Here is a 25,718-nt window from a genome sequence, read left to right as displayed (position 1 = left end):
TATAATTTGCTTATGGACTCACAGGTAGAACTTCAGGTCTGTCTGATGTCAGAGCCCACACCACCCAAGAGCTAGTATTAACAGCTGAGGTCCCAACATCCCTTAGCTATTTTCTGTTTTGCCAATCATCCAGTTCTTGGGTCTAGGGCAGGACACAGGTGATTACTAGTTAAATAAAATGTTTAAGCTAGGGGCAAAGTGAGAGAGTGGCATGGACATATATACACTACCAAGTGTAAAATAGATAGCTAGTGGGAAGCAGCCGCATAGCACAGGGAGATCAGCTCGGTGCTTTGTGAGCACCTAGAGGGGTGGGATAGGGAGGGTGAGAGGGAGAGGCAAGAGGGAAGAGATATGGGGATATATGTGTACGTATAGCTGTTTTACTTTGTTATACAGCAGAAACTAACACACAATTGTAAAGTAATTATACTCCAAAAAAGATGTTAAAAGAAAAAGTTTAAGCTAAATGTAAAGACTAGAAGTTTTGGAAATGGAAGATCACTGGTTAATACTTTAACCATGCCTGTCCTCAGTTTCCTCATTTATAGATGGAGGGTTTTGACCGGATAATCTTTACAGCTGGCAGTCCATTGATTGATTCTTCTACCCACATATTCTCATTTCTGGTTTCCTAGGCGAAGAAATATCACAAGTGAGACATATATTTGCCTGCAAAACAACAACAACAACAAATCTGTTATTTAGATTTGGGACACACTGGCTTATGGTAAAGAATATGGATGGCCCTGTGTGGTAGATCTTCGGAGTCCTCTAAACAGTCCTAATGCTCAGCATCTCTTTCTGTCTTGCATCTTTAGAGCTGTTCCCTTGAGATCTTACTCTAAGCCTCCTGGGACTATCAGAAATGGACCTATTGCTCTAGGGATAGCAAATCCTTCAGAAGAGTGCTGCCAGACTTTCACCCATTGCAGACATTACTAATTGATCACTGTACTCTTTCTCTCTGAACCTAGACTAGCCTTAGAATCATTCACAGCACAATGCCTCATTATAGCCACTATTAATTAATTGTAACTGTCACTTAAAGAAAAAAAACTGTTTTATGTGTGCTAAACTAATTCCTCTTTTTAAAAATTTTGGAAAAATTAATTTCTCATGGTAATCCTTCTTTCACAGTAAGAGATTCTTGAAGACATAAAAAGAATTAAGTTCTTTATTAGTAATTAGTAACAGAATTTTAGACCAGAAGAAAAACAAGCTGTGGGAATTATTTAAGCAAAGGCAAGGGAATGGGTTTTGTGATAGAATTCAAAAGACAGCACAGAATTTGTTCTCTAAGAGAGGAAGATCTCCATGCTGACCTTTAAGATCAAAAATTGAAGGTGTCCAAGTACAAAACACAATGATGATTTTTAATAAATATTATTTTTACAGCAAACCTAATTCTAGTCCAAGTCATAGAAACAGAGTTAGAAAGAGCAAGGCTGGATCCCTGGATCCCGCCAAAAACCTGGGTGGTGATGGCTCATACACGTTCAGCCTTGGCCCTCATTATAGCACCCGAGGCTGATCACATTTCCAAAAATCTCTAGTACTAGCAAAGTCTTCCTGCATCAAGTGAGTCTAGGTATGTTCTATTCATTGGCACGGATTCTATCTGAGCAATATAGAGTAAGTGTGACTTGCCCTTGTTCCAAATCCTCTATTCTCCAGGAAAAACACGACTTCTGTATAAAATATTCCTCTCTTTCCTTTTTTCACATCACACTGGTTACCCGCCTTCTATCAGTGTGTTCTCTGGCACATCAGTGGAGAGAGTTGTACGGCAATTTCCTCTGTGATAATAGAGTCTTGTGATGGCAGAGTTTCCTGGGTCTCTGGTTTCATATCTGCTGCCCTTAACATAGCACTAGACACATAGCAGAATCCACTACTAGGTACAAAATTGAATTAGCAAACTATTCTCTGTTTCGCTTCTGTCTGGTGAACTTATTATTCATTATTTAAGTAAAATTTTCTTCCTTATTATCCTTGTTAATAAAAAAGAGTGCTTGGAAAAATGGTAAAAGGACAAAATAGCTTCATGAATTAAACACCTGTTATCTGCTGGCCATTGTATTGGATACTTTATATAGTAATTTAATACATTTCTCTAAAGCCTTTGTGACATGGGGATTATTCTTTCACCCTACACCAAGAAATGGGAGTCTTAGATCATAGGGTTCTTGTGTCTGAGGCCATACAGCAAGTTACTGGCAGAAGGAATATAATCCCCACGCTCCCCGCCCACCTGCATCTTCAGCTTAGATTGAGTGCGGGTGCTATGTGCTCCCACAGCAGCGGCTCTTTCCATCCTGCACCTATGACACTGTATGCGATTGCTTAGTATCCTTCTCCCCTGCCCAGCAGGACTTAAGAACCATGTCTAATTGCCTCATATTTGCATCCACAATGTCTGACACACAGTAGGATCTAATAAATATTTGTTGATAAATGAATAAGAATCCTAAACACTATGCTCTAAATGTTAAACCAAAAGAACTCTGAATATTTTCATGTATTATCTCTTTGATGGTCATAATCTTTCATTTCAGACACTGAAATACTAAAAACCTTGAAAGTTCAGAGAACAGCCAGGATCATCAAGCCATGATCCCATGACCAATCTTCATTTCCTGGCTTCCCAGTTCCTACCACTCTCTCTCCTTAGACGTCACTGCCAAGCTTACAGCTCCAGCATAATAGCAATTTTGGTGTGGAGTGGGGATGTGGGGAGAAAAGAATCACTGTCACAGATGCCTTGGGCACTTTTCCCCTTCTCCAAATAACAGATTTTATAAGACACCCACAACACGGCCATACACAGGCAGTGTGTACAGTGGCTAAGAATATTCTTCTGAAATTAGAGGGCTCAAATTCAAACCTTGGTTCTGGCAATTACTAGCCATATGACATTGAACAGATTTGTTTATATCCCCAAGCCTCAGGTTCCCTATCTGTAAAATGGGAATAAAAAAAGGTTTAGTTCATAGAGTTGTTGCAGTTAAATGAGGTAATGCATTAGAAGTATCTACGACAATGTTTTTACGTTGAAAACATTCAATCCCAGCTAGTAATAACAGTAGTAGTAGTAATAGTAGTAGTAGTAGTAGTAGAGGTCATGGTGCATGCCCACAACTCCCCATTTTCTTCCCAGTAACATCAAGAACAGAATCTGTGAGGATTCTGCCCTCACAATTGCTATTTCAGAGTCCTGTCTTCCATAAAGCAGTAGATTTAGCCAATGAGCCAAAGATCCTGATGGAATGAATGACTCTTGATTGTTTAATTTTGTTAACAAGTTGACACATGACAATTACTCTTTGAGAAATAACTTTATATTGTTGTTGTTTATTGCTTGCTGCAATAACATGATCTCAGATAATGATTACAGAAGAATCTTTTTACTGTGTTCTTCTCAGAAAATGAAATTCACCACAGGACAGATAGGAAGCAGGTATGTTGGTCTTCCTCTTTTTTCTCTGAAACCTGGAAAGAAAAATAGTATCTTGTGCAGCAAAAGAATATGAAATGTTATAACCTGAGTGATGGAAAGTCATGTATATCAAAAAAAACTGTTAGTGGTAACTATGTTTTGCTTTTCATAGATCCAAACCTACTCCCTGTGGAGGTCCAGGTCTCTCTTCCTGGACACTGAACATCCTTGCTATATCTACTCAACATTTTGCTCCTAAAGTTTGTGAATTCATCTTACACAAACTGCAGGGAAGAAGAGATCCTTTATACACATTTTTGAAATCCCTAACATATCACTTTTCTTTTATGTAAATACTGAAGCAAGAGACTCTTAGAACAGCTTTACTGAGGCCTGTCTGCCCATCCCAACCCCCTGCTCTCCCTGTCAACATTCATAGATTTGGTTGCCTTTCCTTCCTGGTCCAGACATCTGACTGTAGTAGCAGAAGTGTAGAAGAGTGGGTACCTTTAGGTATTAAGAAAACTGCTGGGACAGTAAGAGTGTGCTAGCACAAATGCAGCTGTGCCATCCCATAAGGAGTGAATGATACTCAGAGAAACATTACAGGACCAGTACTGGGGTCTGTTAGGTGTAAGGCATGGGGGATGAGCCAGAAATTGACATTGAAGCATGAGAAGGGAAAAGCCAAAATGACCAAATAAGTTACCAATACATTTAGCCTTTGATTGAGATACAAGTTATTACCTTTGGTGAATTTTACTTGATGTTTTTCAAGCAACCTGACTTTTGGCTGACAATTTTGGACCCTGAGAGAGAAAAAAAAAAAGAAATAAAAACACATAGGAAGACTTTTGAGAAACCTCCATACTGTTTTCCACTGTGGCTGCACCAATTTACATTCCTGCCAACAGTGTATGAGGGTTTCCAAAAACTGAAAATAGAACTACCATACAACCCAGTGATGCTATTCCTGGATATGTGTCCAAAAAAAACCCCACTAATTTGAAAAGATACATGCACCCCAATGTTCATTCATATCAGCATTGTTTACAATTGCCAAGATATGGAAGCAACCTAAGTGTCCATCAACAGATGAATGGATAAAGAAGATGTGGCCTGTATATACAATAAAATACTACTCAGAGATTAAAAAAAAGAATGAAATTTTGCCATTTGCAACAATAAGAATGGACTTGGAAGGCATTATGCTTAGTGAAATAAGTCAGACAAAGACAATTACTGTATGATATACGCATATGTGAAATCTAAAAAAACAACAAACTGGTGAATATAACAGAAAAGAAGCAGACTCACAGATATAGAGAACAAACTAGTGGTTACCTGTGGGGAGAGGGAAGGGGGGAGGGGTAATATAGGGGTAGGGGATTAAGAAGTACAAACTATTAAGTATAAAATAATCTATAAGGATATATTATACAACATGGGGAATATCATCAGTATTCTATAATAACTATAAATGGAGCATAACCTTTAAAAATTGTGACCTACTATATTACAGACCTGTAACATATAATATTGTGCAGCAGTTCTACTCCAATAAAAAAATGGAAAGAAGAATTTAAGACATTATTATTTGAATTTAGAGAAGCATATTGTAAAGTTTTGTAAAGAAAAGTTAAACCACTCCAGTGTTGTACAGGAGACAATGAACAATTTCTTCTGGTGATCTTGGAAACAGACACCCCAGCCTTTTACAAACTGCCAGGGAATTCATCTCTTCTTTTATGTGGTCTCAATGCATACACTCACCTGGATAAATGCTAAATGTTACTAATACCCTCTAATGAAATCAAGCATGTTTTTCAAAAAACTAGTAGTTTGTGCCAAAAATAATTCCCAGATTAAGAACTCACTCAGAAAAACAGAGGGCTCTCAACCAGAATGAAAGCTCTGTGTGTGTGTGTTGTGTGTGTGTGCCTGTGAGTCCTCATTTAAAGAAGATGAACCGCGGTTCAGTTTAAGTGACATGACCAAGACTGCTAGCATAGAACCTATGATTTCCTGACACCTTTTCTTACAGCATGTCGTCACCAAGGAGATGGTGCCAAAACCCTGTCAGAGAGACGTCTGCATATTTAATTGTGTAGCGATTGTGCTCTTGGGCCTCAGCCTGGGAGACATTGCAGGGAGGAAGGGGGGTCCTAAGGGGAGTTCTGGTTTCTTTTGTTTGACCAGGAATACCAGTTGGATTTCAGGGGGAAAAGAGCTGGAAGTACCTCTTCCTTGAAGCAGGCTTCAGGCCCCTGGGCCTGGCAGCACTTCTTCACCACATTCGTGAAATCCACCAGCAATGACCGCAGCTCCGCCCCTGTAAGTTCAGGCTTCAGTTTCACTAAGTTGACAAGAAACCTGTGACCCAGTGATGTCAAACAGAATTAAGTTAACGATTTCTTTCTGCAGCCCTCTTCTCCAAAAAGCTAGTTATAGAATCATATGTCTTAGGAATCTCCATTTGGGTGAATGTAAAAAGTTAAAATATTCCACTTTTGAAAGGATGTCCTGAAACTTTCCTGTTAAACACATGGGATGGATTCCGTTATAACAATCTTTGGAGAGTTACATAATCATGGACAAAATTGTATAAAATATGGGAACATGTAGTAAGTCTTCAACATGCACAATATTGTAGAATATGTGACTACGTTTGATGTCTCTAGAAAATTCATGTCCAAAACAACACCTATTCTCCCTTCCTCAATAACTGAATTCTGTTTCCACTCCACTTGATACAGACACTGCTTAATCCAAAAAAAAAAAAAAAAAAAAAATCTGATTCCTTGGCATTTATAGCATTGCCTGAGAAAGCAAAAGCAAAATTCCTGTTCCTTTTGGGCCTCTCTTATCTTCAAACATTAAGAGAAATTCTCAGAGCAAACATCTATGACATTCTCTCAAGAAAATCTGATTCATTATGACCCTTCTAGGAACTTTTTTATGGCTACTGTTACCCACCTTTTCAAATCACAGTCTTTTGGACACTCCAAGGCTCTAGCAAAGGAAAAGACTAGCTAGGTTTTAACCTACAATTGGAAAGACTGGACAGTTTGACAGAAAGAACAGGATTATAACACCAAAAATCACATATCCATTACAATAAACCTTCTCATTAATATATGCTATGTCTTCTGGCTGTAGAAAAAGGTGAACAGTAGAGAATGTCTGTACCTGTCTTTCTTTCTCTGGAGCTCCTCATTATGAGCCTGACACAAGTCTATGTGAAAGGTAAATAAACCTTGAGAGGTAGATGGAGGCACATATGTCTTATCGGCTTCCAAGTCCTCAAAGCAGGACCTTCTGAAGGCAAAGCTTGTTTTACAACATTGGTCCACAGCAGGGTTGATACTTCGATTTTCATTTATTCCACATAACTCTCCAAGAACTAAGTCCACCTATACCAATGAAAGTTGCAATGGAGTTTTGAAATACAGCTAGATGAATTGTTAGTTTGTGCTAGTATCACTGTCAACTTAGAAAAACCCATGCATTTGTAACATGCAACAACGTGCAAAGAAAAGTAGAGGCTGGGGTCCTAAATGGCATTATAACAAAAATGCAAGCCATAGCAATTTAAATGTCTAGAGATTAATCCTTGTTAACATATATACAAATTTGTGATTTTGAGCAGAGAGCTGCAAACAGCCAACTGAAAATAGCATCAGGACACTGTGGCCCTTAGATTTAGTCCCCTTCTGGGATGTCCCCCACGTACTGTCCACCCAGACCTAAAAAGGTGCACCCAACCCGAACTGGGCTAGAAATAGCAATTCTCTTACTGACCTGGTGGGACAAGAGAGAGAATTTATCCCGTTACTTAAGATTATGAAGTTTTCTCTATCATTCTGAAATAATTCTATGATTCCAAGTGGTTTGCTCTAACAAATTGCTTCTAATATAAATAAGAAGTAATAAAGATGATTTGGAGAACCCCAAGCAAATATTTAAGACTTCTCTTTTGCTTCTCAGGATTTTGACACAGTAAGCCAAAAATAAAACTTGACCTTCCTTGCTTAACAATCTTGAAAACAATGAAGAGAGGAAGACAGATAATCACTATAAATCAATGGGTGCAAAAACATCCTTTTTTTTTTTTTTTTCTTTTAGGAATAGTCAGGCACATGGGCCAGGCTCACCAAATTATCAACGCAGGCAAACTCTTCACTCAGTGTACAGCAGGTGGTCAAAGCTGTCACCATTTCCTTGCCAAGAAAGGTCAGTTCTTCAGTGGAGAGCTGGGGGACTAGCTTTGTGAGATTGATGAGGTAGCTGAAAGAACATTTGTCTGTTTGTTCTGAACAAAAGCAGGTACCCATTTTCCCTTGTCTAGCCCCCTGAAGTCCCAACCCTGCCAGGCTAGGGACAACCAACATAAGGGCAACATGAACCTCAGCTCTCTCATAAAGTGGTAGAGAATAGTCTCTTCACTCCCTGTTTTCCTGCACGTGCCTCCTAGATCACTGTATTTCGGTTTCCTTCTAACTTCAAGATAATTCAGAAACTCTCAGATTTGCCCATCCTTCTTCGCCTGTGAGTATAGGACCTCCTTGGTAGAAAATATCTTAGCTAGTATGTAAAATCCTGCCTGAAATCCCTTGAGCAGTTAATAAATATTTCAAAGGGAAAATTTAATAGATACATGTTGGAAAAGGATAATCTGAGATGGAGGAAACAAAGATATTTAATGGGCTGAGTTCTCAGATAACAGCCCAATTGCAGAAATAGTGAAAATATATTTTTTAAATTGTGTTTTGTTGTGACTTGAAGATGTTTGGTTTCAACACACAATACATTAGCATGGTAATTAATTAAGAAAATTCAGAACAAACTTCATATTATTCATGAATGCTCACAAGAATACTTAAAAATGAATATTAAAGTGTTAAGTAAATCCAGAATTATTTTTTTTACTCAATAAGAATTATTTCCTTAAATAATTCTTCCTTGGGAAATTATAACAACCTGAAGTTTTCTCCATCCCACACCACACCCCTGAAATGGGGTAAAATCCATTTCTAGCCTCATTTCTGGTGATGGCTTAATATGACAGCTCAATGTGCCATCTTGACTTTTGTGTTTTTATTCTTTCCCAGAGTTTATGAACTTGTCATAACTAAAAGACTGAACTAAGATTTTGACACTTTGTGGCACTCTTTATTTTATCCTGGTCACCATTGTTAACCTACTTGTGCAAACAACTTACTGGTATTTCAAGTCATCCTTCCCCAAAATCTGAAAATGTGCACATTCTCGCTGTACTATCTTGAGGCTTTTCTCAGTTGTCTCATTGAATTTTTTTTCCTGAAAATACGAACAATCATGTTTATGAACATTTTATCTAAAATTTAATCATAAGCTTCAAGTCAACTTGTCTAATTGCTTTTTTAATTTATATAGCATTTTCAAACTCTAATTATCATACACTACTCATTAAATTGAGGGTAGTTTTTATATATGTAAGAATTTGAATTTTTTAAGTTATAGTTATAGATAAGGCTTTTGCTAAATTTGAAAGCTCAAAATTTTCATTATCATTACCTTGTAGAGGTATAATTACCTTATAGAGCTTTCCAGTCTGCAAAGTGAAATTCATATCTGATGTTGACAATGATCATATTTTTTTTTAGAAAAAGGTGACAAGCTGTTTATTTTTTTATGTATATATATATTTATTTAGTTATTTATTTTGGCTGCATCACGGCATGTGGGATCTTAGTCCCCCGATCAGGGATCGAACCTGTGTTCCCTGCAGTGGAAACCCGAGTCCTAACCACTGGACCGCCAGGGAATTCCCAGACAATGATCATATTGATTCTCACTTTGAAGTGGCCAGAGAAGTTATCTGGCCCTATGAAGTCAAGTGGCTTGCCTAGAATCACCCAGTGAGTAAGTATTGCTACAGAACATTTTTAATCACGTGTATCTTTTTTATATCTTCTTTTTCATCACTTAGAATTGGAACTTAAAACCTCCAATAACTGTCTTCAAATATTTGACAAACTCTGTCTCACGTGGCATAAAATTGGCTATCTACTAAGTGACCACTAGAGAGAAAACTACACACCAGTGGATGAATGCTGTGGGACGAATTGTGTCTCCATATAATAAAGAGAATTTTCTAGCACTATGATTCATTTAGGGATCAGGAACAGACCTCCTTGTTTGGGACAGCGGTAGAGCTGGATAAAACTTAAGTCTTCTTACTTCTTGCTCAAATATGAATGGGTGTAAACTGGCATTTTGGGCAAGTGGAGGTAATTTTTTAAGTAAAGCCAAAAGCAACACTTATCAAATGAATGAGAAACAAATCAAAAGTGACAAATAATTAATTTCTATAATACACAAAAAGTGCATATGAACTGATATTTTAAAATGCTAATTTCAACAGGAAAATGGGTAAAAGACGTGAACAAATTGTTCACAGGAAATTTATAGCTACAGTAGCTAAAATCATATGGGAAAAATTTAACTTTATTAAAACATTAATTAAAATTTTAAAACATGCTCACTATTTAGCAAAGTTAATTTCTATGTGCAATGTTGGTGAAGGTGGAAGTAAAATGAGCATTTTCAAGCACTGTTATAGGATTGTATGCTGGTAATAACTTTCTAGATAGTAACCTGGCCATTTGTATCAAATATTTTTTATTTTAAAGTCTATATAATTTGACCTAATAATTTTCCTTCTGATAATCTGTCTAAAAAAATAACCATAAATATTAATAAAGATGAATGGAATGAGATACTTAAGGTCACTTATAAATAAAATTTTTAAAAAGCTAAATAAATGTCCAAAATGTCAAACATACAGTATGAGAGCATTTAAATCAATTATTATGATGGAATACCATCATGTAAAATACATTTTTTAAAGTCTGTTTAATAACATGAAATGTTTTTATGCCAATAAATAAAAACAGATCCAAAAATTTCTTAAGAAAGTATTATTCCAATCTTATTTTTAAACACACATATAAATATATCATATATGCCTAGAAAAGATGAAAAAATGTTAATTATAGCTATTTCTTGGTGACAGAATCAGAAAATTTTTCTTATTTTCTTTGTAAATTTTGATACTTTCCTAATCATCTTTAATAATCATTTATTATTTTTACTATAACAAAAAATTGAATTGGCCCAAGAAACTACAGAGTACATAAATAAAAATATAAATGTTTAACGGGAAGAATTTTTTGCATCAACACACAGGATTTGTAGTTCAAAACATTATGAGTAACCCAAACCGATGATGTTGGTCTTCCCCATGATCAACTTACACTGAATTTAAGGTAGACTCAGATTTGTCAATCACATTTTCTACCCTCTGAACCAGAGTGAAACTTTGATAGTTTTTAAATGTTTGTTGTTTTATTTTGTTTATTTAATTCTCTGAGCCTACTAGGATGGAACTTACCGCATGTCTGTAACAGTCTGGAGGGTTTTTCGTGTTGCAGCATTCTCTCAGGAGATCCTCATACACTCCAGCAATTCTTAACAACTCTGGTGTGGACAGTTCTGGATGTCTCCTTGAGTATTGATAAAGAAACCTGTGATGTGTAAAATATTTTGTATATTAGAACTTCGAGAAAGAGCAAAACACCAAATCCTGCTATCTTTTACTCTAGAGAGATCTTCTAACACTGAGTCTGTCTTCAAATGCTAATTTCCTCCTCTGGTTTGGTCAGGGAATGATTTAAGAGGACATTTTGACAACAGGAGATCATTTTACAAAGGTTCTCTTCCATATTATGTTTTAAACTAACGATCCTTTTACTTGGAGGGATAGAATGATTAAAGGTATTTAGCATTCATTGTTAGAATGATTTAACCCATCAAGCATCAGAAATAGTAGATCATGCCACCAATACTTTAGAAAATACATATCGAGCATAATTCTGTTGGAAAATGCATTCAGACCTCCATCTTGAGGTGGTGGGAATATGGATTTCTCCCCATTCCCGGTGCCAACTTGGGGAGAGATTGTGGAGCAGCCTTTGCTCATTCCTTCATCCTGTCACTTGTCAAATATGGGAATAATCACTCCTGCCACCCTAAGTCATTGGTGAAGGTTTCCATGGCCTCGGTGAAGTATATGTGGGTGTGATTTGGGGAGAAAGGAAGAAAGGGAGAGAGAAGAGGCTAACACTTATTAAGCCCTTAGTAGGTGCGAGGCACTGGATCAAGCTTTGTGCATAGGAGACCAAGATAGGCTTCTTACCCTTTATAAAACACTTTCTCATTTAACTTCACTTAACCCTCAAGATAAGTACTATTTTATAGCTGAGGAAACTAAGTCTCAGACCAGTTAAGCACCTGGCTGTTAATGGAAGTATAAATTTGAACCTAGGTCCCATAGGATGCCTACTTCATTCTTGTTTAAACCAAGCTGACTCTCTGCTCAAAAGAGAGGTGTTTTCTTCAACTACCTCGACTGTGCTGTTTACCATATTCTTCATAAAAGTACCTTCTCTATTCATTCAAATTAAGTAAAAATGATCTATGTTTTGAGAGAGCAATACCTCACAAGGGTTCTCCAAGTCCAAGGGACGTTTTTTTAATCTCTTTTTGTTTTGCAACCTTTTCCTCTTGCTTAATCTTGGTTTTTCTGACATCATCTCTCCTGCTTCCCCACCTGCCTTCTCAATCCCATTTGTGGGATACATTCCCATATCCTAAAGCAGTGGTGCTTAACCTTCAGAGAATCAAGTGTTCCCCTTAATATCTCATGTAAGCCGTGGACCTTTCTCCAGGAATAAAGTTACACCTAAAAACACACCACCAAAATATTGCAAAAAAAACCTCTGGGAGCCGACCCTAGCCTGACAGATCCACTGAGGTCTTGCATCAAATGTTTGCATCCAGAAAAACTGCACCTGAAACATTTCTGGCTCAGCATGTTCATTGCTGCTGTATCATTTCTCCCCAGGCTTCAAACCTTATTTTAGTTGTCATAGTGATGTTGATGGAGATAATGAGGACGAGGATGAAAATTGCTTCCATTTAGCAAGCATATGCCAGGTACAAGTGAAACGCATTGCATCTATCATTTAGATTAATTTGACTTAGCATCCATGACTCATGAGAAGCAATAGAGCACAGTGGTTATAAGAGCAGGAGTTTGAAACCACACTGGTTACATTTGAATCCTGGCTCCACCACATATTAGTTGTGTGATTTTGTAGCAAGTTACTTAACCTCTGTGCCTCAGTTTCCTGGCCTGTAAAATGAGGATAATAAAAGTGTTCTAACCTCAAAAGGTCATTCTGAAAATTAAATTGGTTAATAGATAAGAAGCACTGAAAATTTGGTAAGTATTCAATAACATGTATCTTCAATCCAGACCTCCTTCCAGAATTCCAGGTTCATATATTAAATTATCTCATGACATTCCCAATTAATTACCTCACAGGCACCTCAAAGTCAAGGTGGTCAGATTCAAACATATTCTCTTTCCCACAAAACATTCCCCCATACTTCCCATCTCATTGAGTCTGAAAACTACTTACCAACCACCTAAGCCCCAAACTGGGATTCATTCCAGATGAAGTTTCTAAAAAACAAAAGTGATTTTGTCCTTCCTTATTCTTCAGTGAAAACCCTTCAGTGGCATCTCGTTATTTAGCATGCCTGTATGATCTGACCCATCTACCTCTCACTACCCTCCTTTCTCACTGCAGAAACCCTATTCACAACCACATATACACCAAGAAGTTTTACACTTCTATCCATGCTCTACTCCTTCTGTCCAGATTACTAAAATTTCTTCCAGTACCTCCTTCCCATCAAGACTTTCCAGGGTCCCCAGGGACTTCCTCCCCTGTCTCCACATTACCTATCATCTAGTGCTATCAGAAATTAAAGAGCATTTCTTGCACTCATTTATTTATGAGGCTATCTCTTCTCACATCACACTTCTTATTGATGAAAGCTTACTGGGCATAAGAACCCTGTCTAACCTAGTAAAGTCCCTGGATTATATTTTATTACCAAAATATTTGGAATGAACAAATATTCTTATATGAATTTTATATATGATTACCTAAAATACAGAGAGGTTAACTTTTGTCCCACTGGCTCAACCAGGACTCACATCTAGTCCTTTTGGCTCCAAGTCAACTAGTCTTCCCCTGAACAGCTGGGCAGCTCTGTAGGGGGAGGGATGGTAGGGTAGGGCAGAGCATGGAAGGTAAACCTGCAACTTCTCAGGCCAGACCTCCTGGGATCTAATCCCTACTCTGCCATATTTTAGCTGTGAAACTTGAACAAGTTACTTCACTTCTCTGTACCTCAGTTTGCTCATTTGAAAATTGGGAGAAATCACACTTATTTTGCATGACTGTATGAGAATTAAAATAAATAATCCATATAAAGTACTTAGCCCATTGTCTGGCACATATCAAGTACTCAATAAATGTTAGCCATCACATCATAACACAGTTGCATTTTCTTAAAATCATGTAAAAAGACTATAATCGATAGCCATGACTCTTAAAATTAGGTGAGACCCAATACTTATGTGATTTAAATGATCCCTATTCCTTCCACCCAAGTTAGCCAAAATAGGTCAAATCCAAAGTTTCTGTTTTCCTGATAAATGTCAATATAGAGTTATGTTACTCAGCCATGAAGTTCTCTTGGTCAGCATCTCGTTCCTCACACACATTTTCGCTTTCAGTAAACTTTGCTTCTCTTAGGGGTAAGTTGTTTGGTCTATCATCTTTATTTGAGTAAATTATGCACTCGCCGCGCTCTGGTATTTTCTTTTCACAGCACTCTTTGATTTTGCTGGAGATGGAATCTTGTTTTGAACAAATATGGCTCATAACCTTGCTCTGTATCAAATAAGAATGGGAAATGACTTTATTTTCACAATATCTTCAGGGCTGGATTTTCCTTCAAAAATCAATGCAAAATCAACCATGTGCATAACATCTGACTGGTGTGCATCAGCCTATGGTTGATAGAGAGAATGAAATTGTTTGAGTAGAATTGATGGTCAGAGGGAGAGGGCAATGGTGATATTGTCTCATGACTGCTGAGATTGAATTGCAGTAGGATAAGATAGGGATGATAAGTTTTGAGGCGTCATAGGTGTAGGCAGGTTGGTAGGGATCTTGTTGGTAGGGAAGGTGAGCTGTACCGGGCTTACGTCCACTTGGTGTTAGACTAGCATTTAAATTCTATTCTGTTTCTTTCCCATATAGTTCACTTACTTCTAATGATGGCCACCAAGACATGTTACTTAATATCTATAATCCTATATTTTTTTTTTCTTCTTTCTTATGGCCTGAAACCACATCGCCAGGTATATAGTAGAAACTCAAGAAATATTTGATAAGTGAATGAAAGAATGGTAAACAAATGAACCACTACAGCAACTACCAGATGAAGGCTTCACAAACATAAGGAGATATTCTGCTCATTGTTGTCATTTTCCTATAGACATTATTAATTTGAAGCTGTTCAAATTATCAAATAATGTACAAAATAGTAAACCCTACTCTCTCCCCTCTCCCTACTCTCCTTACCCAATTCTGACCTCCATATAAAGTTATGGGAATAAGGGAGAAGGTGAAGTTATCTTGGTTACACATTAGTTGGATAATTTTTTAAAAGCTAGTCTAGCCTCTAGTCCTCTCTCCAGACGCTCCAGAATTAGACTGTACATTCCTCCTACTCTCTGTCCTAGCATCCCATGAACTACATTGAGTTCTGTCAAAGCACCAGGCTATTCCAGACTCTCTGACTTTGCTCAAGCTGTTCCCCAGCCTGGAATCTTCTTCTGGGGAACACTGAGGATAAAGAATGAGATGAAGCTCTAGGCTGAGGTGAGAAATGGAAAGGAGGCTGGCACCATGTTTCCAGCAAACCGCCTAGAACAAGGGAGCCCGTCTTTGCAAACATATATACATTTCCCCTAAGGCTATCATTGTTCTAGGCAACGCATCTCTTATTGTCTGAGAATTAATTTCTATTTTGAAGAAATTACAATTCTATTCCTCTTATTTCTACATAAAACCATCAAAGAAAAGGATATTAAGAATATAATATGATCCCTTAGTCTCAGCTCCAAACTTCAGGGGAAAATCTTCAATTATATCCTTTCAGTACATTAAATTTAATATTATAAAACCAACATCTCCATAAACAAACAAACAAAAGTAAATAGCAAGTGAGATTGCTTTTCATTGAAATACAGTTAAGGACAAAATAATTCTTGGTGATATCTACTGTCCACTACTTGAAATAAAATGTACATATCTTCATATTCTAAAATTCAAGTTGTCTAACATGATGTTTCCTTGTGAATTTAAAACAGTAAGACTAATTAACAGTCACTAAGAAAAGCCTAATTTCAACTAAGAAGTTGGAATATTTTTAATGAAATTTTGTTACCTTCGTATGCATGAACAACTTCAACTAGGTCAACAATATATTTACCAGTATATGTCATTAGAGAATCACTTTAAAGACTAGAGTAAGAGTTATTTTAAATTAACATATTTACTTATCTGGAAAGACTGTTCCTAAGTAGCCTGAAGAAACTCAGAGAAAGCAGCTCTTAAAAACATAAAGATGAATCATTTTCTGAGCCTTACTGTTAATTTCTAATATAGCTAAAGAGTATTTGCAATATTAAAGAAAACTTTAGTCTGGTCTAAATTAATGTCCACAAATTCTAAATTCCTGGAGTTTATGTCATGTGCATTTAGTCATATAAAATAGAATCTGCTGAGTAATCTAAAAACAATCCCATGTATAAAAAGCTCCAAAGATTTTTTGGTCTTATTTGTTAACATTTTATTTTTTATTTTATTTATTTTATGTTATTATTTAACAATTTATTTTTTGTTGAAGTATAGGTGATTTACAATGTTGTATTAGTTTCAGGTGTACAGCAAAGTGATTCAGTTATATATATAACTGAATATATATGTATATAAAAGAATATATATATATTCTTTTTTCAGATTCTTTTCCATTATAGGCTATTACAAGATATTGAATATAGTTCCCTGTGCTATACAGGAGGTCCTTGTTGTTTATCTAGTCTATATATAGTAGTGTTATCTGTTAATCCCAACCAATTTATCAACATTCTGATTTTATTGTGGTGAGTAGCCACACATTAAGGCAACTTCAAAATTAAAAATAGCCACCCCCCAAAATCACCATTTTTACTTGGTTTTATAGAATATTTACCCTGCCATGGATGCACTGCACAACATCCCCTTCACAGCATCCATCATATTTGGAAGAAACATCTTCTAGGAGGGAGATAAGTTCCTTAAATTCAATCTTGGGGAATTTTTGACTAAGTACAGCAATGTTTCTGGAAATAGAATTGATAAACCACTAAAACAACTTGAACAGCAAGTAAGGCAAGAGGGAGCTCTTTGCTAATACAGTACAAATAGCTGCAGTAAGCATGTGGTACCCTTGTTTTTTTCACTGATGGTTTTACTAATGTTTATACATTGCATGGCCCACATGATCATTTTGAAAATCCTAGGTTGATATTTTGAGTCCTAGATCAGGACTGGGAAAAAAAGGGCCTGAGAGATGTGCCCTCTTCCATAACTGTTATAGCAAAACACTTCTTTTAAGGACCACCATTTCTTATTGTGAGCCCATGGCTGGCATACGGTATTCATCACAGAATCCTTTCCTGCTGATCTATTTGAAATCTCAGAATTTTTCACAAAACATTGCACTAGCATCATTGCTAGTTGGTTAGGGTAAGCATGTAAAATAAAATTTATCCCTAGAGGGTAGTCTCCTAGTCATTAAAGTCAAAGATGGATGGATAAGTCATGTCTAAAGCACGTGAAGGTTTTAAAACTCAGGTTCAGAACTCCTAGACCCACTCAGATTCCCAACTAACCAAAAACTAACTCAGAAGTAGTCCTTTTTCTCTCTGGGGTCTCCCCACCTTGCAGGTCTTCTCTCATCCGGACCTAATGTCCTGGTCTGAGTAATCCACCCAGACTGAGGCCCACCTCAAAACCCTTGAGGAACTAGGAAGAGTATAAATAAAAATTCATCAATGATTTAAGAAAAATGGGACTTAGACAAGAAAATACAAGTAGAAACAAAATACTCATTATAAAACTCACATCGATTTTAAGATTTGCGGTCCAAATTTCATAAGTGCCCCACAGACATTTTTTTGATAAGAAGATAATGCTTTTAAATATTGTATGAAAGTTTCTGCCTGAAGGATAAAGAGAAATTCTGTTGAAGCAAGAGCAAAATCCCACTATTCTCTTATTTCTTAACCACATGTCAACCAAACAATTCCAAACTTTGCTCAGAAACAGAAAATTATGGGGTTTTTAATCTCAGGAAATGTACATATCAAAATATAAATTTGTGGCTTATTATAAAGGTAGGGCTAGTCTTCCCAATGACTGAATTATACTTGATGGGAAGATGAGTGGTGAAGAGTGCTGTGAGCTTGTCCATCTCTATCAGGGTGATTCAGTTTTATAGGTAGTCAAAAGAGGACTTGTCCAAGATAGAAGATAAAATGTCATTTTTACCCTGGTTATTTACTCACTAGCATTTCCTTCCAATTCACAAGAAAGTCAAAGCCAGAAGAGAGACCGCAGAAATGGGCAATTGTCTTTCAAGGGTCTCAAGTAATAAGAAATTTAGATCAGTAGCAGGTGGCCAATGGGTTGAAAAACCAGTGAAAGTGGCAGGAGAATGGTTTTTAAATGGTAAACAACTCTTTTGCTATAATTTAATTTTAAGTAAAGATCTACAGTTTGGGATGAATCCTTGTCCTTTTAAGAAAACAAATGTAATACCCACCTTTGTTCTAAAGCAGTTAGCTTTTTCTTGTTCTTCACAACATGTTTTAGTCATCTCCTCAAAACGAGCGGCAGCAGTAAGAAGTGTAGGGGCAAAAACAAAGGGGTTCCTCCTGGAAACTTCGTAGATATAACTATAAAAGAAAAACGGATGGAAGGAGGGAAAGGAAAAACCAGGAAGGTAATGAAGGAATGGTAGACAAGGGAAGGAAAAGAGAAGATTTAAAAGGACAAGAAGAACAAGTTGTGAAAGTAAAGGTGAGAGGAAGAAGGATTTCCCATTACTGAAATCTTCAATGGAAGGCAGCGTTATCAAGTCTCCAATAAAAGTTGTATCACTGAAGTTGCCAACTCCCAAAGAAGAATGATGATTTCCATTCTAATCATGAACACGGGGCTCTGGCTATTCTTTTTCTTCCCCTATCATGCCAGATGGTCAACATCTCTTCTTTTCAGGTTCAAAGAACAGCTACCTATACACACTCCATCCAAGATTCGGAGATCATAATCAATTATGTTCAAACAAGCTTTGTGGTTTAAGCTTTCCAGAAAAAGTCTCTGCTTCTACAACTACTACACTACTGAAAACAGATTTTTGCTAAACATCCATTGATGTAATGTTTACCCTTAGTAAAAGCTATAACTCTCCATTGAGAGACTATATTATTTCCTCCAGTAGAACTTTGGTGCCATGCACACCCTTCAGTTCTGGGGCTCATCCCATTAGAAAATACACATCACAATGAAAGGATCTTGAAATCAGGTTTCATATCTTGTTCATCTCCTCAGCAATGACCACAGAATCTGACACACAAATGCATGTTGAATGAACTAAATGATCAAGAAACCCAGCTATGTTCCTTTGGAAGAGATATTGGATTTAGCCTAAGAATAATTCTTAAATTAAATCATTTTTCTACTAAAATTAAACTTACTTGTTTAGAAAAGATTCTCTGTTATTTTTATAAGTCTGGCATTTCTCTTCAGGATCCAGAGTAGGGAGAGGAGGCAAAAATCCTACATCAGCTTTCTTATTATGGAGGAAACAATGTTTTCTTTCAAAGTCAGCCTTATGGCAGCAGTGTGAAAAATTATGCTTTTGTGGCAGTCCCTCCATAGTACATATATTTTCCAATAAAACATCATTCTGGACAACAGAAAAGTAAAAGACATTTTTTATTCATTGTGACATTTTTCAACCATCTGAGATGACACAATGGAGACAATGAGTGGTGAGTGTCACCCTTTGTGAAAGAGATTCCCAAATTTTCCCAATATTACCAGCAGAGCATCTTTACCCACACCCTTGACAACCATCCCACACTTTGGGAAGTTTTCTCTATCCTATCCTGAGGCTCTTCAACCTCTTCCTATTTCTCTACTGCCTACATTTCTCTTACATAATGGCTTTTTTCCTTCTCTTCCAAGGTGACATGGTCAGAGTGTAATGTGTTGGTGAAGTATTTAGTGGTAATATTTAGTAATAGTTTTCTAGAGATTCAGATGGTGACTCTATTGGAAGGAGGCCAAGAAAAGGGGGTGTGACAGCAGAGTACATATTGAGAGAGGCAGGTAAGGAAGGTACCTCTACTTCCATGCACTTTGCCAGGCTATTGCCTGTCTTCCTGCCTGTATACTTACGGCGTGGACTGCAAGCTCATAACCAAGTCCTCCTGTGCATCATTACACAGAATTGCATCTCCCAGGAAAGTGCCTTACCCTAAATACTAAAGTCAGGCAAAATAAAAATGAGGGGCCCAGGGACTTCCCTGGTGGCAGAGTGGTTAAGAATCTGCCTGCCAATACAGGGGACACAGGTTCCATCCCTGGTCTGGGAAGATCCCACATGCCACGGAGCAACTAAGTCCGTGTGCCACAACTACTGAAGCCCACGTGCCTAGAGCCCATGCTCTGCAACAAGAGAAGCCACCGCAATGAGAAACCTGAGCACCGCAATGAAGAGTAACCCCCACTCACAGCAACTAGAGAAAGGCCACGGGCAGCAACGAAGACCCAACACAGCCAAATTAATTAATTAATTAATTAATTTTTTAAATTAAAATTAAAAAAAAAATGAGGGGCCCATATTTCTCCTTCCTGACACTGAGAGATGATGCTTTTAGAAATCTAAGATCTGCACTCACCTCCGTCACCATGATTTCTGCTATGAGCAGTTCCTATATTAATTGTTTCTCTGGGTTATAGATAAAATTAAAGTACATATTTTGAACAGAGACTCTCATCCTGCCCCAAAACCACATTTGAGTGGCGATTTAGTAGAGATGGCAGAAAATAGCACTCCTCAGGCCCCTGTACATTTCAGCTTTTTTAGTGTCCTTCTGGAGACATAAGCTTTTGGCCACTATGTTGGTACATGGAACTAACTCTTCCTTATTCCCAAGTTGGCTTCAAGGTCCAAATTCATTCAGGCGGAGGAAGAATTCGTTATTGGAATTTTGTAATGAGACTAGCCAGATACTCATTGTTGTGGGTTGAAAAATGTCCCCCAAAAAGTTATGTTCAATTCCTAATCCCCATACCTGTGTATGGGACCTTATTTGGAAATAGGGTCTCAGCAGATGGAACCAAGTTATTGAGAGGGTCTTATCCAATGCGACTGCTGTCCTTATAAGGTGAGGAGAAGAGACTCAGAGAGAAGATGGCTATGTGATGACAGAGGCAGAGATTGGAGCGAGGTAATTATAAGTCAAAGAATGCCAAGGATTGCTGGTTACCACAAGAAGTTAAGAGAAAAGCACTCAACAGATTCTTCCCTAGAGCCTCTGCAGGGAGCGCACCCTACAACACCTTTATTTTAGGCATCTGGCCTCCAGAATTGTAAGAGAATAAATTTCTGTTGTTTTTTTAAAAAAAGTTTTTTTAATTAAAAAATAAAAATGAGGGCCATATAGCATCTCTCTTTTTATATTTCCAAGGCAAAAATTCTCTCAGTGTTGACAAATAAGCTTGTTTGTTTAGGAAATGCAAACAATTTACTTACAGCTAATTTTGAACACTCTGGGAGTGTCATGTCAGCCAAGCATTTATCTCTGTATTCTGTCATGGCTTTTACCAACATTTCTACTTCTTCAAAGGATGCCTCCTGAATATATTGAGCAAATGCAATGGTGGTGCTGCAACAGTCCACACAGAGTACACAATGATGACCTGCAGAATTTCGATTTATGTCCAACCAAAAACTCATAGGAACACCCACTTGCAGACTAACCTCAGGAAATTATCAAAGTGTGAAGGCTATAAGTTTTACAACTTCTTGACAATAAAATTGCCTCATCTGAATTTTATGATTAACACTGTATTTATTTTTTGATATGGTTTATATTTATTTACATTACTTTTGAGAAGCATTAATATTACCAGATAAGCTTATAGTAAACACCATCATCATCAAAATGAGTTTAGAGAAACTCACATATATCCAATATTATCCTCTATAAATTTCTGGGTGATATTGACATCATCTGAAAAGCAAAGATATTTAGGTTATTATATATCCTGGTATTTTAACATTTTCCCAGTAAATAACTATATGTGATAAATTTATAAAGTATAAAGTAGATAACTGATGGTAGATAATAATTTTGGCATATTTAACATGAAGAAGAGACATCATATGAACCAAATATTAGATCTTAATCACAGTTGATTATGTGCTCAAAAAATATTCATTAAGTTGAATTGACTTGAATTAATCTCACACTGACCAGACTTTAGATTTACTATTGATGGCTCCCCAGCCACAAATGTCAAATACAAGCACCATTTCCCCACTAAGTGTCATGTATGACTAGAAAAGTACTATGTGGGTTCATTGTTAAGTGATATAATGCTACAACTCTGCCCAACAAGAAATACCAGAGCTTGCTGGTAGTAGTACAGATTGTAGTGCTAGTCAGACACAGGTATTTAAGTGATCTCTGAACTAGTCTAAAATCACTGATTCCCTCCCAGTGAGCATATACTTCTCAGAGCACATTTATATTTGTTCACATAGACTATTTTCATGGAGTCCTTACTTTTGCAAAGTATTGTGCTGGATACTATGAGGCAATCAATGATGACTAAATCTCCCCCTGGACCTTGGGTTCTTAAATACTTTCATAGTGCAGGTGACTCATGAACATGACTATAATACAATGTAGAATCTGTATGACATTCTAAAGTAATGTGGGTAAGTATATGACAGGAATGTTTTATGATCTCTGGGTGAGGAACCAGAAAAGGATTATAGGAGGAGGTGCATATGAGTTGAGTCTGAAAAAAAATGTACAAGATTTCAGCTAGCTGAGAAATAAGGAAACTCATATTTCTATGTGGAGAGAATGATGTGAGTAAAAGCACAAAGGTAAGAAATCCTGGGATGTCTTTGGGGAAAGTCAATTAATCCACTCTGATGAAAAAGGGGGTCATAAAGAAGAATAATGGAACTTAAGATAGAAAGAAACTGATTCCAGATTATGTAGATCTTTCATATAAAGCTGAGGAGTTTGGGCTCCAACTGGAAGCCATGAAGAGCCACTGAAAATGTTTATATAGAATAATAATATCATCATTTCTATATACTAAGAAATACCAGGCAGGTAGTGGTATGTCTGATATGCTGGGATCTCCCACAGTGCCTGACAAATAGAAAGTGACGAGGACTATTTGTCAAATAGATGGATGGAAGAATGAATGGATGGGGTGGAAAAAGGCAAGAAGCCCATTAGGAGACTTTTACAATTATCCTACTGAGAAATCAGCAAGACATTTTGGTAGGAGTAGTGGAAGTGCAAAGGAAAACATGAATGCAAAAGATATTGGAGACAAAAATCAACAGGATTTTTTAATAAGTTGTTACAGGGGCAAAGGATAAGGAAAACTCAGGAATGACTACCCTTCTTCAAGCCCGGTGACTGGGCTCACTAGCAGACACTGTAGGGGGTACCAAATTAAGACACAATCCACGTCTTCAGGGCCATGGCAACACTTACAGCACCTTGGTGCAAGGTACAAAAGTATGCTCCTTTCAGACAAGAGGGATTACAAAAAGACACCTCTGAACAGATGAAATTCAAAATGTTCCACCTTTGAGCAGAAGAAATATAAAAGTCACCTTTTTCTCCAGGCTGACACTGCATCAGCCAGGCATGGGGAATGTACAGGCTTGGGGAGATTTACAAACTGTACAGTTGGAAGAAGAAAGGTCCTGCATACTTTTATGGTGTTTACCACCTAGTTGGGATATACATTGAACAACCAAAGGTTCCAGAAAAATCTTAACTCATATCTAATGTTCCACTGTTACCATACACTATACACATCTGCAAGAAATACTAATATTTTCAAATCCAAATTATATCTCTCAGCAACATTTCCTATACTACCATAAGGCCAGTGACCATTTGCTGGGTGTGATAACTGTCTCTGTCTATAGATAGTGTAATATGATCACCAAAGTACAATATCTGGGAAGGTTAGTTCACGATATCTGATCAGTATATGTAAACTAGGGAGAGGGAGAAAAAAGCAAGTGAAAAATTAAATTGAAAGAAAACAAAGTTAAAAAATAGAAATTATCCCAACTTAGTCATTCCTTAGGTGATATACAAGTAAATTTCTTACCTACATCTTGAGGCTTTGTGGGCAGGGTTAAGGATTCAGTCAAAAAGAAAAAGAAAAGAAAACCTGTAAGTTTTAACTGTTTCATTTTTTAAGAAATCACATTCACAAAAGAAACTAATGTGACTGAGGAAAATCAAGTTTTTATATTATTCTTTGACACTATTAGTAAAAAAGTAACTTGTTTAACCTATTTCTCATATACCTCATATTTGATTTTTATTTGATCACTCTGCAGAATTTTTTGCTAATTATTAACTAGGAAAAAATTATCTCAGTGTTTCACTGGAAAAATCTATTGAGTTAGAAAAAAAGTCCACAGGTTAAGTATGCACAATGCCTAGCCAAATAGACAACCAAAAAAAGAAAAAAATCTTGAAATATTGCAAATGCTAAAAGAGAAAGGGCAAGAATAAATAATTCACCAAAGATAAACATAACTAGAAAGCTGCTAAATTTTGCTGGGAATCAAAGGAAGTTAAATTTAAAATATATAATTTTTATATATTTGATAGAATTAGAAAAAAGAAAAAAATTAAGATCTAATTCTGGTAAACATATAGCAAAACAAGTACACACAAAATCAAAACTTCTGAGAAACAAGTTTATAATAAGAATCAATACACTAAAATGTTCATGTTATTTCAACCAACACTCAAATTATGGGAATCTATATTAAGAACATGATTCTAAATATGGAAATATTTTTTAGTACATTATATAAAAGAAGAAATCTATTTCTTAATTATGTCTACTAAAAGGACCTGAAAGCAGTAGCAACCAAGTATCTATTTGGTGTCCTTGGAGCACATTTTATGTCCACACCTTAGGTTTTAAACACTCTTCTCTACTATAAGAATCCTGAGCTTCTTAAAGAAATGAATAATTCCAGGGCTGATCCATAAAAATTATAAAATAAGCTGAGAGCACCATGCCAGAAACTAAGGAAATTTTCAAAAACATATCAAAAGAAGATAGAAACCAATGGGACAATTTGACAGTAAAGTAAATAATGACAAGAATGCATTATAACTCATTAAATTTAGGGGAAAAAAGAATTCATGAATCTATACCAATACTAAATTAAAATAAAAGTCGAGGAAGGAAAAGCTCTTCTCTATATAAGAATGCCAAGTGATAAATGTCAATAATCATTTGTAACTCTCATAGTAATAACTGATTTAAGCCAGTATCATAAATGGATGCTAAAGTCACTGGTGAGAAATTATCAGGCAATGACATATTTACAGTTTCAAAGTATAACTCCATAGATTACTTATTAATTACCAAGGGGAAAAGACATCTTTACAGATGGATAAGTAAACAGCGGTATAGAGAAAGAGAAGAGTTGAGGAGAGAAAGAGAGAGACACAGATAGAGATAAAAGTGGAGAGAGGGGAAGAGAGATAGAGACTGAGATTTATGCAATGGGTTTGGTCAGCATCTTTGGTCGCAGCCAGTGAATGTTACTGATCTTGCTGACCTCTAATTGGCCTTTTGTCAGGGTATAAAACCTGTTTCTGGGTATATTTCAACTATTAGATCAACTTGCTTTTAATTTTCTTCTCAGATATGTTACTTAGTACTTCTGATATCCATTTCATGCCTGGCAATTGTGAGAGGACAGCTCCAATTCATCCATTTCACAAATCTAATCCCATATCACTGATAAGAATGTGATTTTTTGTGATTATATGAAATAAAATAGCAGTCTGTGCCTAGTTAAAAACTTAATGTATTTAAACCAGTTTTCTTCCTATCATTTTGAATTTGCCTGGAATTATCTAACTGCTAATCCCTCATTAATGAGTAATAAACTT

General features: G+C 36.6%; 1 protein-coding gene across 1 annotated transcript; it reads right to left on the bottom strand.

Annotated features, from left to right (window-relative positions):
* Positions 1-4,212: 4,212 nt before the first annotated feature.
* Positions 4,213-23,986, bottom strand: AFM (afamin). The gene is made up of 14 exons (XM_060092623.1): positions 23,902-23,986; positions 21,710-21,758; positions 21,278-21,410; positions 19,212-19,423; positions 18,278-18,410; positions 17,578-17,675; positions 16,664-16,793; positions 14,078-14,292; positions 10,875-11,007; positions 8,661-8,758; positions 7,594-7,726; positions 6,629-6,852; positions 5,680-5,812; positions 4,213-4,248 (listed from the first exon to the last, which is right to left on the bottom strand). The coding sequence occupies exons 1-14, from the start codon at positions 23,984-23,986 to the stop codon at positions 4,213-4,215; spliced, it is 1,812 nt and encodes a 603-aa protein (XP_059948606.1).
* Between the last annotated feature and the right edge of the window lie 1,732 nt (positions 23,987-25,718).

This window comes from Mesoplodon densirostris, chromosome 1, assembly GCF_025265405.1.
Source record: "Mesoplodon densirostris isolate mMesDen1 chromosome 1, mMesDen1 primary haplotype, whole genome shotgun sequence".
NCBI classification, from domain to species: domain Eukaryota; kingdom Metazoa; phylum Chordata; class Mammalia; order Artiodactyla; family Ziphiidae; genus Mesoplodon; species Mesoplodon densirostris.
The sequence above is the reverse complement of the archived record's forward strand: the minus strand, read 5'-3'. Positions and strand labels throughout refer to the sequence as shown.